At 44.4% G+C, this 17453-nt stretch overlaps 1 protein-coding gene across 1 annotated transcript in view; it reads left to right on the top strand.

Annotated features, from left to right (window-relative positions):
• SEMA3A (semaphorin 3A) overlaps nucleotides 1-17453 on the top strand; it is a 223325-nt gene that overhangs the window by 96790 nt on the left and 109082 nt on the right. The window contains exon 4 of the mRNA XM_033148345.1: nucleotides 10795-10914. Within this exon, the coding sequence (XP_033004236.1) occupies nucleotides 10795-10914 (120 nt within the window). The remainder of the gene's footprint in view (nucleotides 1-10794; nucleotides 10915-17453) is intronic.

Raw genomic sequence — 17453 nt, 5'->3', positions numbered from 1 at the left:
AGCAGCTGCCTGTTTCATAGTCAGTGCAGGAGAGTCAAGATCAGGCTTCCTCAAACTCGGCCCTCCAAATGTTTTCAGACTACAATTCCCATCATCCCAGACCACTGGTGCTGCTAGCTAGGGATCATGGGAGTTGTAGGGCAAAAGCATCTGGAGGGCGGAGTTTGAGGAAGCCTGGTCAAGATGGAAGTGCCCTTCCACTGTACCCATGGTGCATCTCACCAGTTAAAGGACCAGTACATTTTTTTCTGCAGCGGTTGGGTTTTTCTAGGCAGTGGGTTTTGAGGAAACCTTCTTGGAGAGCCAGTGTGGTGTAGTGGTTAAGAGTGGTAAACTCGTAATCTGGGGAACCGGGTTCGTGTCTCCACTCCTCCACATGCAGCTGCTGGGTGACCTTGGGCTAGTCACACTTCTCTGAAGTCTCTCAGCCTCACTCACCTCACAGAGTGTTTGTTGTGGGGGAGGAAGGGAAAGGAGAATGTTAGTTGCTTTGAGACTCCAGGTAGTGAAAAGCAGGATATCAAATCCAAACTCTTCTTCTTCTTCTTCTTCTTCTTCTTCTTCTTCTTCTTCTTCTTCTTCTTCTTCTTCTTCTTCTGACTTTTCTAATCATCTGAAAAGCCTATAGTCCAGTCATTGGAGTCCAGTGGTAGAGCTGTGGAATCAGGCAATTGATGGGTTGTTAGCCCACCCACTGGTCCAAATTGCCTACATGGGGTGGGGATTGGGAAGCTGTTAAAATGACCAGCTAGAAAAAAATTCTCCACCTCTGGAATGTCTAACTCTACATAGGTGGCTTGTGTGAAATTATCATTTTACCTTAAGCCTCTGGATACTCCACAATTTCTTTTGCAGACTGGTTCTCTTGTACATATATTCTCTCTCTCTCTGTTTAACAGCATGCATTTAAAATTGGCCATGGGTAGTATCTTTAGAGGAAAGAAATCTAATTCTTCCCATGAACTCTGTTCTATCAAGAAATCAGAAAGATAACTCGAGTCTCTCTGGTCAATGAACACTTAATCAGAGAGATAACAAGACTTGAAATGGGATGTGCTGGGCTACTAAAAATACCTTATCAGTGTCCACACCCCGTCAGCAGCTTCATTCTGAAAATTCCCAGGAGACGTTCCAAGAGAAAGAGGAAATCTAATTTTGTGTTTATCACTTTTGTTACTTCCCTTTTGACAATACTCATCATGCTTAAGAGTAATGCCATTCCTAAGAGGGCTGAATGTTTCACGCTGTCTATTTAACCATTCCTTTTTGTTCACCATTTTAGCTATGTTTCCAACTCTTTAAGGCCAAAGCTGGACATGATTTTCTCTGAGTAGTAGAGACAGGTTCTGATAGACAGCTCATAGTAGAACATTATTTTATGGTGAAACTCATTTATTGAATGATGCAGGTGTGCTCTGATGTTGCCTCAAAATCAGCCTCGCTGAATTCATGTTGGCTACTGGGCCCATTTTAGTGCTCTCTCTTTCTGTCTGTCATATGGCCTTTGTTTGGTTGTATCTCACCCTGCAGGCAGGGGTTCCCCAGGATTGAATGCCCCCCAATAATACCACTATAGGTTAAGGAGGAAGGTTTTGGCTCAGCCATCTCCATGACATGCTTCTTCTCCTTTGCTTTTTTGTTTTAACAGGCAGAAAAAATACTATTTAACATGTTGTTGTTGTTGTTGTTGTTGTTGTTGTTGTTGTTTTTAAAGGGCTAATAACACAGACAGCTAACAAACATAATGAATATGAAACATTCACCAGTGCACACATTGTACTCTCTTATTCCGCCAACTCTCCGGAGCCAGTGTGGGTGGCGGGGTGGCAGGAGGGCACACAGAGGGAGAGGTAAAAGCTTCATTGCACCAATGGGACTCCTTGCCTTGGTACCCACTAGCATGACTGTTTAGTTGAATCCAACCCTCTGAAATCATTGGACTTGACACCATCCATTTATTATAAAGAACTTGAGTGTGACTTAGTGGGATACAACCCTATGAAGTCTGCCACTGTTCATTGTGTGGCCAGTTTGCCGGGATATATGAGTGGTTATTTTCAAACACAGGACAGTCAGCTGTAGCCTGTCTCCATCAACCTTCTTCTTCTTCTTCTTCTTCTTCTTCTTCTTCTTCTTCTTCTTCTTCTTCTGGCGGGGGGTGGTAATAATTACTTGAACACAAGGAACACCCTCCCTGCCCTCTAAGAATTAGCATGTTGGCGAAAGGCTGCACTAAAAAGCTACTTTTTGTATATCTGTGGAGTTTTCCAGAGTTGTGGGGAAGCCTTGCAACATTCAGTCTCCCACTTTCAGTCCATGAGCTACTGTTCATATATAAAAGCCCTTAGATTTCCAGGTGCCTGTAAGGTTATGCAAGCGGGTTCATTCACTTTCAGGGGGCGGGGGGCAGGGAAAGATTATTTTTAAATAGCAGAAGTGAATGTTCTGTTCTGATAATGGTTCTGGTAAGAAGAAATGGCAGTTTTTGCTTCAGAATAAATGCAATACTCTTCCAGTCATTAACACCTAAAGAGAATGACTAGAATCTAGTGAAAACACCTAGTTCTGTTTTAATTTTTTTCCCCATATACTGTGCAGGTGTTTGGACAGATGGGTGGACTTTATTTTTGTAATCGTCTAGGGGGAGAAATCTGTATAACATAACATAATCAGCATTATCTACCTTTTGTGTTTTGTTTCTTTTAATCCTTCTGTGCTTGGCTCCTAAGTTTTTATTTTATATACCTTTTCATTGTTTGCTCAGGCTGTGTGTGTAATCCCTTCTATCTGTTTGATACACAAATATTGAGAGCCGCTTAATAATAAATAGAGAGATTTTGCTGCCGAGAAAGACATACCAATTTTCAAAGTGGTGACTGTTGGCAGGAAACTCCAGTGCTAACACTTCATTCTTTGGTTAAGGGCAAGGGTCAGCAACCTTTTTCAGCCACTGTCCCTCAGACCATGTGGTGGGCTGGAAAAAATATATATGAAAGAATTCCTATTCCCCACAAATAACCCAGAAATGCATTTTAAATAAAAGCACACATTCTACTCATGTAAAAGCATGCTGATTTCTGGACCATCCAAGGGCTGGATTTAGAAGGCAACTGGGCTGCATCCGGCCCCCAGGCCTTAGGTTGCCCACCCCTGTTTTAGGATGTTTCTTATTCTCTCTAGAGAACTTTGGAAGTGTATCTGAAACTAAGAAAATGGCAGAATAAGAGTGCAGAAGGATGGCCTGGTGAAACCAGAAGAGACTCATGTTAACATTGGACATTACTGATTCTCAAATGGTGTCATAATGGGAACCCTATTGTCATGAGAAATCTGTCTGTTGTCAATGGATATTTTTTTATCTAACATCTCCATTCTACGAGCTCCTCACATGTCTTAAACGTGATGGGACCTGGGTGGATGGGCGATGAAAGCAGCAGGGCAACTGCTGGACACTTCCGAAGCATCTGTGTGTGTTTGGATCATGGCCAAAAGAAGCACAAAGTAAATGTACTGTTGTTGTTGTTGTTGATGATGATAATAATAATAATAATAATAATAATAATAATAGGATGGGAAATATAAGGTGAAAAAAAATCTCCACTTGAACTGCAGTCAGCACTCTTTCACACTCTTCCTAATAGAGAAAATGACACCCTTTGGATGAAGAACTTTGATTGGACATGGGATAATGGCATTCAGATTCTCTCTTCTCCTGGGGACTTTTGACAAGCCACTGCCGGACGCTGAAATTAATGGAACTAAAAGTCCTTAACTTTGGCTGGATCAAACCCATGCTTCATGACACACATTGCTTGCTTGCTTGCTTGATTTAAAAAAAAATGATTTCCACATCTATAAAAATAATAGCAAATGAGACAATGCATGCAGAATGTTAAAGGAAAGCACTACAGGCCTGCAGTACAATATTTTTCCATTGACAAGCAACCTCCCAATTGTAGCTAGACAAAAGATCATTACTGGTGTGGAGTTACATGTGCAAATGTTCCTCTGAGATATTATATTAATATAACAATATACTATATAAAAATTGATTATATAATATAAAGGGTAGGTTAGAACTCTTCTCCCAGACATATATCCTTTTCTATTTCAGAGATCGTTTTATAAGGGGGGTGCATTTAATCATGTGATTCCCACTTGCACTTTGAAGTGGCATAGCCTAGGAACAGTGTTCCCGTGTGTTGAGGGATTTGTGTAGATCAGGAAGAAGTGTTCATGCACTTCAAAATTCTGTGATTCCTTATTTTCCCATCTGTTATATTTAGAGAGAGAAAGAGAGAGAGAGAGCTTGTGTGTGTGCGCACACACACACACACACACAGGCACAAAGCCTTTGCTGTATTTGCCAGCGTCTTACACCAAGATCACACAAGCTTTGACTACTCTGTATTGTTAGCATTGGCTCTCCCATTAAAGAACAAATATCCTGTCGGCTGCAGGGTAAGGCAGCAACATTGAGCTGCTGCCAAGTTGGACAAGCCCATTTCGAAGACGGCTAAGTCATTCCAGGCACAGAGCCAGAATAGCGGGAGGAACCGCTTTTGCATTGAAGTCGGCATACTTTGTCACCCGTTTTCAGAATAACACCGTTTGCCAAGTTTCACAGCTAAGACATGTCTGAATACCATCATACCATCGCTCTGTGGAGTGAACGGGGGGGGGAGCCCTAATAAAATTGGCAGAGTATTTCAGTCTTGGCTATGTCATAACAAAGCCCACAGGGAGGCTTTCCTATACCATTTGGCAATCCTTTCACAAATGCAAATTTAATTAGGCTTTATGACAGCCTGAATCTAAGGGGCCCAATACAGTTTTTATTGGCACTTCCTGTTTCCAATGGAGTATGGCTGTTTGGGTGGCAACCAATGTTAGAACATGTCCCGTAGAGACACGGAAAGGGGGTGGGTTGCGGTAGGGAGCACATCTTCTACAACCGACATCATGGCCCTATCTCTCAAATGGTGGCTTTCAAATTGGAACAGAAGGTCAAGTCTAGGTGATGAGATGGTTGGACAGTGTTCTCGAAGTGACTGGCATGAGTTTGGCCAAACTGCGTGAGGCAGTGAAGGATAGGGGTGCCTGGCGTGCTCTGGCCCATGGGGTCACGAGGAGTCGGACATGACTGAACGACTGAACAACAACAACAACAAAGATTTTGTGGACTGTAGATTAGAGGATTATACAATGGTTGAAGTAGACCCTAGTGCAGAAAACTTCATGCTACAATTAATCTTGAAGGTCCTCAAGTCGCTGCGGTGTCTTTGCTGCTATAGACTAAAATGACTGTCTCTCTGGGATATCAAACTGGCAAATGATTAAATGCATATTTTAATATGTAAGGCCTTTGAGTCTCTCCTGTGCAGGTGAGAGGCATGGGGAATACTACTACTGTGTTGATTTCCTCTTGATATTTTGGTGGGTTTCAATTCATAAACTATGGTGTCCAGTTGGAGGGACACTGGAGTGACACTGGGACACTGGGTATCTGAAGAAGTGTGCATGCACACGAAAGCTCATACCAATAACAAACTTAGTTGGTCTCTAAGGTGCTACTGGAAGGAATTTTTTTAAATTATGTTTTGACTACGGCAGACCAACACTGCTACCTACCTGTAACTGGGACACTGTATTACAGTGTTCTGCAACTCCCTTCAAGGCCACTACCCGAGAACAGCATTTGGAGACTGGAGATTTCACTTCCGTGGCAGTTGTGCTATGATGTGCCACCATGTACCATCGTGTTCTTCATGCTATCTAATATCTGTACAAAACCACTGGGCTTGGAGCAAGGTGCTATCAGCATGCTGTTGAGACACAGCTTTCTCTTTCCATTCTGTCTGAATCAAGATAATAATAATAATAATAATAATAATAATAATAATAATAATAATAATTTATTTATTTATTTATACCCCGCCCATCTGGTTGGGTTTCCCCAGCCACTCTGGGCAGCTTCCAACAGAATGTTAAAATACAATAATCTATTAAACATTAAAAGCTTCCCTAAACATGGCTGCCTTCAGATGTCTTCCAAAAGTCTGGTAGTTGTTTTTCTCTTTGACATCTGGTGGGAGGGCGTTCTACAGGGTGGGTGCCACTACCGAGAAGGCCCTCTGCCTGGTTCCCTGTAACTTGGCTTCTTGCAGCGAAGGAACCACCAGAAGACCCTCAGAGCTGGACCTCAGTGTCCGGGCAGAATGATGGGGGTGGAGACGCTCCTTTAGGGCTTTTAAAGGTCAGCACCAACACTTTGAATTGTGCTTGGATACATACTGGGAGCCAATGTAAGTCTTTCAAGAGCGGTGTTATGTGGTATCAGCGGCCGCTCCCAGTCACCAGTCTAGCTACCGCATTCTGGATTAAGATGAGGTATAGATGTACTCGACTGATATCTGGAGGTGGTGACAGGCTAGATGAGGGCCAAAAACCCCACAGTTAAACCGTGATAAGGTGTTGTTGTTGTAGATAGGTTCATCTGGCTGGGAACTGGGAAGACAGATAGCTTTTTTTGGATGAGGTACTTGGCATATGAGCAACTTATACTCATGCACAGACAAACGGGGTACCAGAGGCAGAACGGAAGACACATGGTGGGTTGCTTACAATGATACTGGTCTCCCCAACGTGCAGGGACCAAGATCAGTGAAACTATAGTCTGATCCCAGCCTATGAGAATGTCAGCAATAGATGCAATGCAGCCAACGTTCATCATGACTAAAGTTGAACTCCTGTGTGTATTTAATAGGGAAAAACTCCATTCAACAAACTGATATCAAAGTAATAATGCATACTAGGACCTTACAAGCCCAGTAAAGCAAAGAATGAGAATTAGGTGGCCACCCTAATGCAATTTACCTGGGAGTGAGTTGCATTGAAATCATCAGACCTACTACTAGGAGTCCGACTAACAATGAATATCACCTAGTATGTTTTGTTGAATCAAACAGAAAGTGGAAAAAAAAACTCTTCACTTTGAACTCTTTCCCTCAGTGAAGATGAAATCTTTGCCATCAATTTTATGTTGTTTTTGTGGTTTAATATCCTCTTTTACTCACATTTTTTTTCAGTTGCATAAAATATATAAAGGAAACTAATCTGCTGTGGCTGTATACGGCTGTAATGGAGCTTAAAGACTCTTTTAAAACAGCTGTAAAACACAGGAAAGCTATTTTAGCCATTGCAACTGGAATGGAAACTTTCAATGGTAAATAAATTTATTTTATAGTTGAAGGTTTATTGCTCTTAGTAGCCCCTCCTAGTGTTTCATTAGCTCTTTTATTTCCATAATCCATCGTTAAAAATACGATGTGTCGTAGATGAGAGACAAATTAAAAAGAGAGGGTGGGATACATATTTTGCTGTCAGTTATATCTGCATTAATTTGGACAAACTCTGTTGACATTAATAGAGCAGCACTGTGTAAATCCGAAGTAATTGATGGAAGAATTTAGCCTAAGGGGGCAATTCACATACCACTTAACACTGCTTGTAGTCTCCTTGACTTCACTGTAGCTTTGGAAATGCAACTGGTCTGCAAATCGGTATCTAAGAATTCTAAAGGCGTCCAGCAATAAACAAGACCAGCTTCTTACTTTGTGACTTTTTCAAAAGGTGGGAGGCCGTATTAACGCTAGTTTTCTTGGTGTTAGGTACCACCTGTGCGTTAGTTTCAGGGAGAGTTCTTTTCTTTTCATTGATATGGATTTAAAGGGGGGTTTGGACCACATTTTGGTCCATTGGATGGGGTTGATTTCGTAACCTATGTCGTCCTCCCATTGTTTTTTGATTGCTTCTAGGGGGTTCGTGGGATTTTGGAGTAGTATTTTGTATATTGCGGATATCATCCCTTTGCTGTGTCCCTTTGTCATTAGGATGAGGTTTTCAAAGGCTGTCAGAGGCCTAGTTGCTGCTGCTTTTACTGCTGGGTTGTTTAAGAGGGCATGTAGTTGGTGTTGTGCTAACCAGGGTATTTGGGTATCTTCTAGTTTGTCCTGTATTTCCTGTATTGACAAAGGTTTGTTGTCTTTATAAAAAGTCTGTTAGGCGATATAGGCCCTTGGCTTGCCAGGTTTTTATTTGGAGGTTTTGTGCTGCATGATGGAATGATGGGTGGTAGGCCAAGGGAGTTAGTGGGGACGGGGTTGGGGATAGTTTCCCTATTTCCGTTTTCCATGCTTTGAACATGGTTTGTGTGTACCTGTTGAGTGTTGTGGGGATTTTTCTTAGTTTGTTTGGGAGGAGTGGGTATGCCGTGGTGCTTATATTTTCAATTATGTCACGCCAACCCCGACCTCTCTCACCACTAAAGGAGCACAAGCGAGCAACAGAGAACCTGCACAGACAACGCTGACACCAAACCCTACACATATTAAGTAAAACAGAAACATCGTCACCCTACCCCACCCATCCCACCCACCTCTCTTCCCCTTCTCTCCCTAATGTCTCAACAACAACAACCAATTTGTAAAAATGTTATGTGGAAAAATACGAGAGAGACATTGCATTACTGCTGTAAACCAAGAAAATCTTTAATAATAATAATAAAAAGGTGGGAGGCCATATCTTGGTGCTGGAGTTCATATTTTGCACGTGGAAGATCCTAAAGTTATACCCAGTTCCAAAGATAACAAAATTCAAAAGGTAATAGGAATGGGCAAAAAACCCCAAAGAACTCCTATCCACTGCTCAAAGTAGGGAACGATTTTTTCCATCCCAATATGTCACCACAACGTTTGTTTTTATTTTATTTTTCGGAAGAAAAGCTGAAAAACAGTATGAATGCTTTCACTTCTTATCTTAGGACCAGCATACTTCCAAGGGGAGCATTATTATTTCATTTGGATAGGGTTGTTTACAGCTTGCTTGTGAAATAGCCTGAAGCCCCCCCCCCCCCGCCAGGATTCATCTCACCTGCCCTGACAGATTCACTGTGCTTGACAGGCTTCCCAAATTCTCATCAAATGCTGAGATGTTGCAGATGAGGGAAACTGAAGGAAATTCAGGAGACGGTTGCCTAGGGGGCCAGGGGGTTGGCTTCCAAACTGGCAATTAGTTTCCACAGATGTACAAGAAGTGCCAGGAGGAGATGGAGCCAGGAGGTCCTTTGAGGAGAGACTTCACCTCCTTTCCCAACCCTCACTGGTTCCATTATGAACTTGTTTTAAACTTACAGCAATGTGGGCAGGGAGTTTGTTTTCCTCATGTCCCGAATTAGCCATCATTTTATGTCGCTTTTCGCTTCTTCAAAGCACACTTGAACCCAGCCGCTGCCCACATTCGGCATGAAGGCCACATCACCTGAGCGGCAGAGACTTTATACCACGATTGGTCTGCACCTCCTTGAGGTTTGAAGATGCTCTGCTCTCATAGACTTTTGGCGAGGATGTGAAGCTCACCTATTGCGTGTCGAGGTCCCCAAACCACCCCTCAAACGAAACACACTTCACACAGAAATTTAAGTTTAAGGTTTTTTGGATGGTTTTGGCCACAACTTTATTAAAATACAAAATATGTGAGTGGTTGCGTAGGCATTGGTTCAGACTATCTGTCCCACCTGGGGACAGAACTGACATCCATCTGCCTGTGGAAGTAAGTAAAGGGAAAACACTTTGGGGAGAGAATGGGAGCCGGGGGTCTGGCCCTCGCCTCTCCCCTAATGCTCCCAGGGGCTCTTGCGTGGCCCTGGCCCCCGACCGGGGGGGATGGACAAAAGCATGGCGAGCCCCTGGATTCCTTTAATGGAATTCCCCGCGCAGCAGCAGCATTGGAGGGGCAGCCACAGCCAACCCTGCCCCTCCACCAACCAATTAATAACCAATGCCTAACCGCCAACCTTACAAGTTGTGACGAATTGGTACACAGTAGGCGAAAACCAGATGGCACCAGCCAATCAGCCAAATGGAAAAAATTCCTACAAGGCCCCTGCCCATTAGCAGATGACCCCATGACAGGCATAGCAAGGTAAACGCAGAAGCCTAAATTATTGGGAGGGAGGGTGGGTGATCCGATGCACACAGCAAAGAGGAAGCTCACACTGCGTGCAGAGACATATATAACCTCTGGGCTGTCCATCAACAATTGCAACATAGAAATCTCCCCAATGACACCCAGAGCCCAATCACAGCAATGGCCATCTATACGATCCCACCCAGCAACAGAGGGGTGACTTGCTGGCCCCCCACTGCAACAGGTGCTCTCCATGAAGGAGAACCAGCTTTCTGAAAGGCCTATGGCTTCTGCATAGGCATTGTAGAAGAAGAAGAAGAGTTTGGATTTGATATCCTGCTTTTCACTACCCGAAGGAGTCTCAAAGCGGCTAACATTCTCCTTTCCCTTCCTCCCCCACAACAAACACTCTGTGAGGTGAGTGGGGCTGAGAGACTTCAGAGAAGTGTGACTAGCCCAAGGTCACCCAGCAGCTGCATGTGGAGGAGTGGAGATACGAACCCGGTTCACCAGATTACGAGTCTGCCGCTCTTAACCACTACACCACACTGGCTCTTAACCACTACACCACAAGCCTTTCTTGCCACTGCTTGTGAAGCTGTTGTTTCAGACTGTGTATTATTATTATTATTATTATTATTATTATTATTATTATTATTATTATTGATAATAATGTTTAGTTGGAAAGCCACATTGAGCCTTGGAAGGTTTAAAATGAGAAAGCAACAGCGAGTAACTGCAGAAGTTGTTACGTAGCATGCCTTTGACATAGAGAGGATTCGGTTTTTATGCTGACTTAATTCATGCTCCCTTTTTTGCCCTTTGTAGAAAGAATGTGCTAACTTCGTCAAGGTGCTTAAGGCTTATAACCAAACTCATCTGTATGTCTGTGGAACTGGGGCTTTCCATCCCGTGTGCACATACATTGAAGTTGGAGGTCATCCCGAGGTAAGTCTGTATCTAAATGCACCAACTTAAATCTTCATTGAATCAGTCATGAGTTCGGTTTCTTCCAAAGCTGCATTCCACCTTCACCACTGTCTCCAGTGGCCGGAATACTGATGGGTCTGTGGGTGGCAGTGAAGCTTTTTCTTTATCATAATTCAGCTGTATCATAATTCAGAAATGTAGGGCCTGCTGCAAACGGAGTCAACAAGCCTCAGTGAAACCAGTGGGGCTTAAAAACCCTTAGCTGGTAGATCACACCCATAAGCCATTTTCTGACTTGCTTAATGTTTAAATACGTTTAGCATAGCCTCTGTAGTTTCCAAGGCCAGCTGCTCACATTTCCGTTTCTGCTCATGACTGATAGGTAGCTATCTAAGCATGTCCTATTATCAGCACCTTTGTTCTGGAGCCAGTTTCCCCCCTAAGAGCCGCCTCCCGGTCTGCGGAGTCTGACACCACGGCTCTTTTCTCCCCATCTGGAGTGTACAGAGCATGCCACATACGTGCATTACCCAGTTTTCATATTTATCTGGAGATGGTTTTTGTCGAGTCAAATGAGGCCTGGCTTGTTTCATTTGCTCAGTTCTAAGTGCGCACACCCAACCCTGGAACTTCCAGGCATGAGAGCAGCGCTCTTGCACAATTCCCACAGATTTCACTGGGTTTCCCGCAGAAGGGTATTGATCAGATTGTGCCTCTTCTCTCTCTGCTGCCCTTAGTGTTGGTTGCAGCCCAAACCTGCATAACACCAAGCACAGACTATGGGATATGTTTGTGTCTATGTGTAGCTCCTCAGTAGTGAAGTTAACCAGTGAAGAAGGCCAATGGAAACCAAAGGTTCAGTTGTTATTTATTTGTTTGTGGCATTTATTAAATTTCTATCCCACCTTTTATCCAAGGATCTCAAGGTGGCATCCATGGTTCTGCCCCCTCTTCAGTGGCGTAGGGGCCGCTGCGTCCCGGGTTCCAGGGGAGGGGGGTGACACTTGGCGTCCCCTCCCGCTACTCCCCGCTACCCAGCACCCTGTCCGTGCTGCTCCACGGACAGCCGTGGCAGCCCCATGAGCCACCGTTTGCCCGGAAGCTTCCCTGGTTGCTGCGGGAGCAGCAGCACCAGGCGGGATGCACTGCGCATGCCTGGAAATTCCGGGCATGCACAGTGTATCCAAGTTGGTGCCGCTGCTCCCTCGTTGACTGGGCGGGCTGCCAAGCGAGTGGCGGCTCGTGGGGCTGCCCTGTCCGTAAAGCAGCATGGACGGGGCAGCCCACAAGCTGCCTCCCGCCCGGCGGCCTGTCCTGTCGTCGCGGGAGCAGCAGCACCGGGCCGATGGACTGTGCATGTGCGCCCATCCCGATTTGCGTTGTGACGCCCTGCCCCAGGGGGGTGCCTCCACGTGCCGCCCCGGGTGGCGCGGAGGCTTCCTCCGCCACTCCCCCTCTTCAAGTATTCCCCACAACCACCCTGAGAGGGGATGGGTCCAAGGTCACCCAATGAGCTCAATGGTCTCCCAGGTCCTAGTCGAGCCACTACACCACACTTGCATTTTTGACCAAAAAACAACAACAACCCCACCCCACTTTGCAGTTATGGTGTGGGGCAGCAGCACATGTTGTGCCTGAAGAAGGCGGCCCCGGATTCAGTTCCTGCAGCCTCCACATCTCAGGTAGCAAGGCTGGCAGATACTGTTGCCAGAGACCTCAGCGAGCTGCTGTCAGACCATGGTGGGCTAGACTGACCAACAGAAGGGAAGCTGGACTATGGCGTGGGCTTTATTGAGACACCGGCACTTTGGCTCTTCATCAACTGTCAGGGACTACCTGCAGTTTTTCCATGAAGCTGCAGAGGAAGAGAAGAGAAGCACTGACTCTGCTAAGAGATCAGCTGCTTTCGGGCTGTTTTTAAGCATTTAGCAGCAGCCATTCCCTCAGGCTCTCGGCTGGCCATTAAAAGGAAAGTAACTTTAAGAATTGGTGCCTGCTTCTTCTTTTTCTCTCCGACTACCCCATCCCTTTCCCCTTTTATGTTACGTCCTGAGAACTGCCTTGCTTTTTTTGTTTTGATCCACTCTGGGAGCCTTTTCAGCTGAATAAGCAGGGTTTTTGAATAAATCTAATTGCATGTGTTATGTGGAAAGCGGGGACCTATAGCTTCCTGAATTTGCCCAGGGAGGGAGGGGACAGGATGTTCTGTATTAAAAGAAGCCCTTGAAAATAAGGGCCACATCCCAAAACAGGAAAAGCTGTTTTGATGACCTACAGACCTACCTGGGGTGAAGCTAAGTAACCCCATTCAGCTAGACTGATAGGCACAGATGCTGGACTTCATGAATAGCTCTTTGGCATCCTAAAACTATGCATGTATTAGAAACAGAGGAAGCTGACCAGCCTTGACTCTTCACTGAGCTAAAGTCCTTCCATCTTATTTGATAGTATCATTTATATTGTACCCTTCAGCATCAAGAAGGATCACAAGGGGTTTAAAATACAACGCAAGTCCCAGCAATGAAACAAGAAGAGTTTACAAGCAGGGCAGCAGTTAATTTAAAAAAATGCACTGGTAGTACAATCATACACATGGCTACTCAGGAGTAAGTCCCATACCGTACAGTAGAGCATACTTCCAGCTAATTGGCAAATGATCAATAAAAAAGAATCCCACGTGCAACGATTCGAGTATATAATGCCAGTCCTGGCCCGACTGCACTGGCTGCCAAATAATTTCCAGGTGCAATTCAAAGTGGTGGTTTTGACGTAAAGGTAAAGGTAAAGGACTCCTGACAGTTAAGTCCAGTAGCAAACGACTCTGGGGTTGCGGCGCTCATCTCACTTTACTGGCCGAGGGAGCCGGTGTTCGTCCACAGACAGTTTTTCTAGGTCATGTGGCCAGCATGACTAAGCCACTTCTGGCGAAACCAGAGCAGTGCATGGAAACGCTGTTTACCTTCCCGCCGGAGTGGTACCTATTGATCTACTTGCACTTGACATGCTTTCGAACTGCTGGGTGGGCAGGAGCTGGGACCGAGCAACGGGAGCTCACCCCCTTGTGGGGATTCGAACTGCCGACCTTCTGATTGGCAAGCCCTAGGCTCAGTGGTTTAGACCACAGTGCCACTCGTTTTGTAGGTTTTGACCTACAAAGCATTAAATGGCTGAGGACGGCAATATCTCAAGGACCACCTTTCCTGTTATGATATGAAACGACCTGACGCAACGATCATCAGCTGAAGCCCTTCTTTGTGCACCTCTTCCACATGAGGTCCAGAGGGTGGCAACATGGGAACGGGCCTCATCTGTAGTGGCTCCCCATTTGTGGGATGCCCTCCCCAAGGAGGCTCGCCTGGTGCCTTTATTACATATCTTTAGGTGCCAGCTGAAAACATTCATCTTCTCCCAGGCCAGTGTGGTGTAGTGGTTAAGAGCGGTGGACTCATAATCTGGGGAATGGGGTTCGCGTCTCCGCTCCTCCACATACAGCTGCTGGGTGAGCTTGGGCTAGTCACACTTCTTTGAAGTCTCTCAGCCCCACTCACCTCACAGAGTGTTTGTTGTGGGGGAGGAAGGGAAAGGAGAATGTTAGCCACTTTGAGACTCCTTTGGGTATTGGGTATTGATAAAGCGGGATATCAAATCCAAACTCTTCTTCTTCTCTTTGTCTGATTGAAGAACCCATGGCCTTTTAAACTGGGGGGTATTGTTTTTGCTTGTTACTGCGTTACGCATTTTTGTGTTTTCATATCGTGAACCACCCTGTGATCCTCAGATGAAGGGCGGCGTAGATTTTCAATAAATAAGAATAACTGAGTGCTCCTGTCAGTAAGGACTGGTTGCCCCTGCTTGGAGGGGGGCAGAAGACCCACATATATTATTTGTTTCAATGTTCCCCACCCCATGGATGCACAACCCCAGCTCATGGGTGGAAGACTAGATGCTCAGCTCTCTATGTTTTACTTGACTGACACTCTGATCCAATCACATTCTGTTGAAACAACAGCAGCATTATGCTGATGACACAACCTTGATGGCAGAAAGTGAGGAGGAATTGAAGAACCTTTTAATGAGGGTGAAAGAGGAAAGCGCAAAATATGGTCTGAAGCTCAACATCAAAAAAACTAAGAGCATGGCCACTGGTCCCATCACCTCCTGGCAAATAGAAGGGGAAGAAATGGAGGCAATGAGAGATTTCACTTTCTTGGGTTCCATGATCACTGCAGATGGTGACAGCAGTCACAAAATTAGAAGACGCCTGCTTCCTGGGAGGAAAGCAATGACAAACCTAGACAGCATCTTAAAAAGCAGAGACATCACCTTGCTGACAAAGGTCCGTATAGTTAAAGCTATGGTTTTCCCAGTGGTAATGTATGGAAGTGAGAGCTGGACTATAAAGAAGACTGATTGCCGAAGAATTGATGCTTTTGAATTATGGTGCTGGAGGAGACTCTTGGGGGTCCCATGGACTGCAAAAAGAGCAGACTTATCCATCCATAAAGAAATCAGCCCTGAGTGCTCACTAGAAGGACAGATCCTGAAGCTTAGGCTCCAGTACTTTGGCCACCTCATGAGAAGAGAAGACTCCCTAGAAAAGACCCTGATGTTGGGAAAGATGGAGGGCACAAGGAGAAGGGGACGACAGAGGACGAGATGGTTGGACAGTGTTCTCGAAGCTACTAACATGAGTTTGGCCAAACTGCGAGAGGCAGTGAAGGATAGGCGTGCCTGGCGTGCTTTGGTCCATGGAGTCACGAAGAGTCGGACGTGACTGAACGACTGAACAACAACAAAAATATTTATTAGGCCACTCGGAACATAATAGGCCTTTTTTTGTAAATTTACTTATGGGTATGCATGGTTATCTTTATTTATTTGTGGATTTAAACTTTCACATGCTCAGGAATAGATGGAGATGCTCCAATCACTTCATTTTCTCTTGGAGGTTTTTTTTCTAGTACACAGTGTGATAGTATTATACTAACAAATGTTTGGTATAAAAAAGATGTTTTACTTTTGTTCGTGAAGTAACTTGTCCAGTTATGCTTCCAAGGACATTTCAAATCCATAAAACAGATTTGCCTATGGGTTTTTTCCCCCCCTGAGGGGAAAAAATGCATTTACTGAGAGACCACCTCATGAATTTGACATTCAAGTCTGCAAATTGCTACAAAAAATAAAGACATCGTTATTCAAGTGAATGATGCTACGCTTAATCGTTGTTAAAAATCAGATTTCCATCTTGTGGAAAAAATTAACATATTCCTCCAGTGATGACTTAAGGACTACGAATATCTCTCCCCCTTTTCCATATTAAAACATCTATTAATTTTTAAATGCTCTTACTTCCAGGCATGCAGTTTTATAGAGCAAGTTCTTGTTATACTCTTGAGAAATTTATTTCAACATGTATTTTTGTCAATTATCAGTTGTCTCTGGACCACACACACAAACACACACAGCCACTGCTTACTCCATTAAACAGATTTTTTTTTTTTTTTTTTTTTACTCCTGAGTCCCATTTGGGAATTGGTAGACGTATTAATTAGCTAGCATGTCAGTCAATTATTGGGTATCTGCCAAGAAGACTGTCTGCAGATAGATGGCAAATATGAGATCATTTACTTTTACGGTTTTATAAGCATGGAAGATCACCCCCCACACACATAGGCACATGATCAACAATTTATGGAAAGAGAGATTAGAGAAGAGAAGAGAAGCTAGCACAATTTTTTCCACCAGGCATATACTGTCAAATGGAACTATATATCATTATCCATAGTCTCTCCAACTCTCTCCTTTCTGTACATTATGTGTGGCAAGAGCGATTAGGACTGTTTTGGTTGGAAGGGTCCCTTTTTTCCACAGCTGTTGTGTTTAATCACTTAATTTTAGATTAAAGCTGCAACAATCCCATGCACATTTACATGGGGTTGTGCCGCATTGACCGCACTGGGGCTTACTTTAGAGTAAACATGCCTAGGCTAGCGCTGAATTTGTTTGTTTATTTGAAACAAATAATAGTTGTTCACCCAACTGTCAAAGTGTCCTGCCCCTGCAAGGCATTTTACAAGGCTCCAAAACACGTAAGAATACAATAATCACAATTTTGACATTTAAACATAAATTAAAAGCCAGCGGCAGCTAATTTTGTTTTCTCAAGTACAGCGCAATTCAACCAAATATAGACTGGAACAAAAATGACTTCAGAACTCCCTTTGTTTTAAATCCAGCAGTAATGAGAGCATATCTATTACCCAATGAGAAAATTCCAAAAGACCCTTATCCCCGGTCCCTTATCCCTTATCCCACACCAGTTGTGTGTCGAGGTCCCCAAGACACCCCCCCCCCAATAAATTCACACTTCAGACATAAATTTTGTTTGGGTTTTTGGCAATAATTTAGGCCACAATTTTATTAAATACAAATTATGTGAGTGGTTGCGCAGGCATTGCTTCTGACTAGCTGTCCAACGGGACAGAGCTGACCACTTGTCAGCAACGGGAGATCCCATCTGGGGAGAGATATGGAGGCTGGGGGCAGAGCCCTCCCTC

The sequence above is a fragment of the Lacerta agilis genome, chromosome 5 (assembly GCF_009819535.1).
Source record: "Lacerta agilis isolate rLacAgi1 chromosome 5, rLacAgi1.pri, whole genome shotgun sequence".
Classification (NCBI taxonomy): Eukaryota; Metazoa; Chordata; class Lepidosauria; order Squamata; family Lacertidae; genus Lacerta; species Lacerta agilis.
This window is presented reverse-complemented; position numbering and strand designations above follow the sequence as displayed.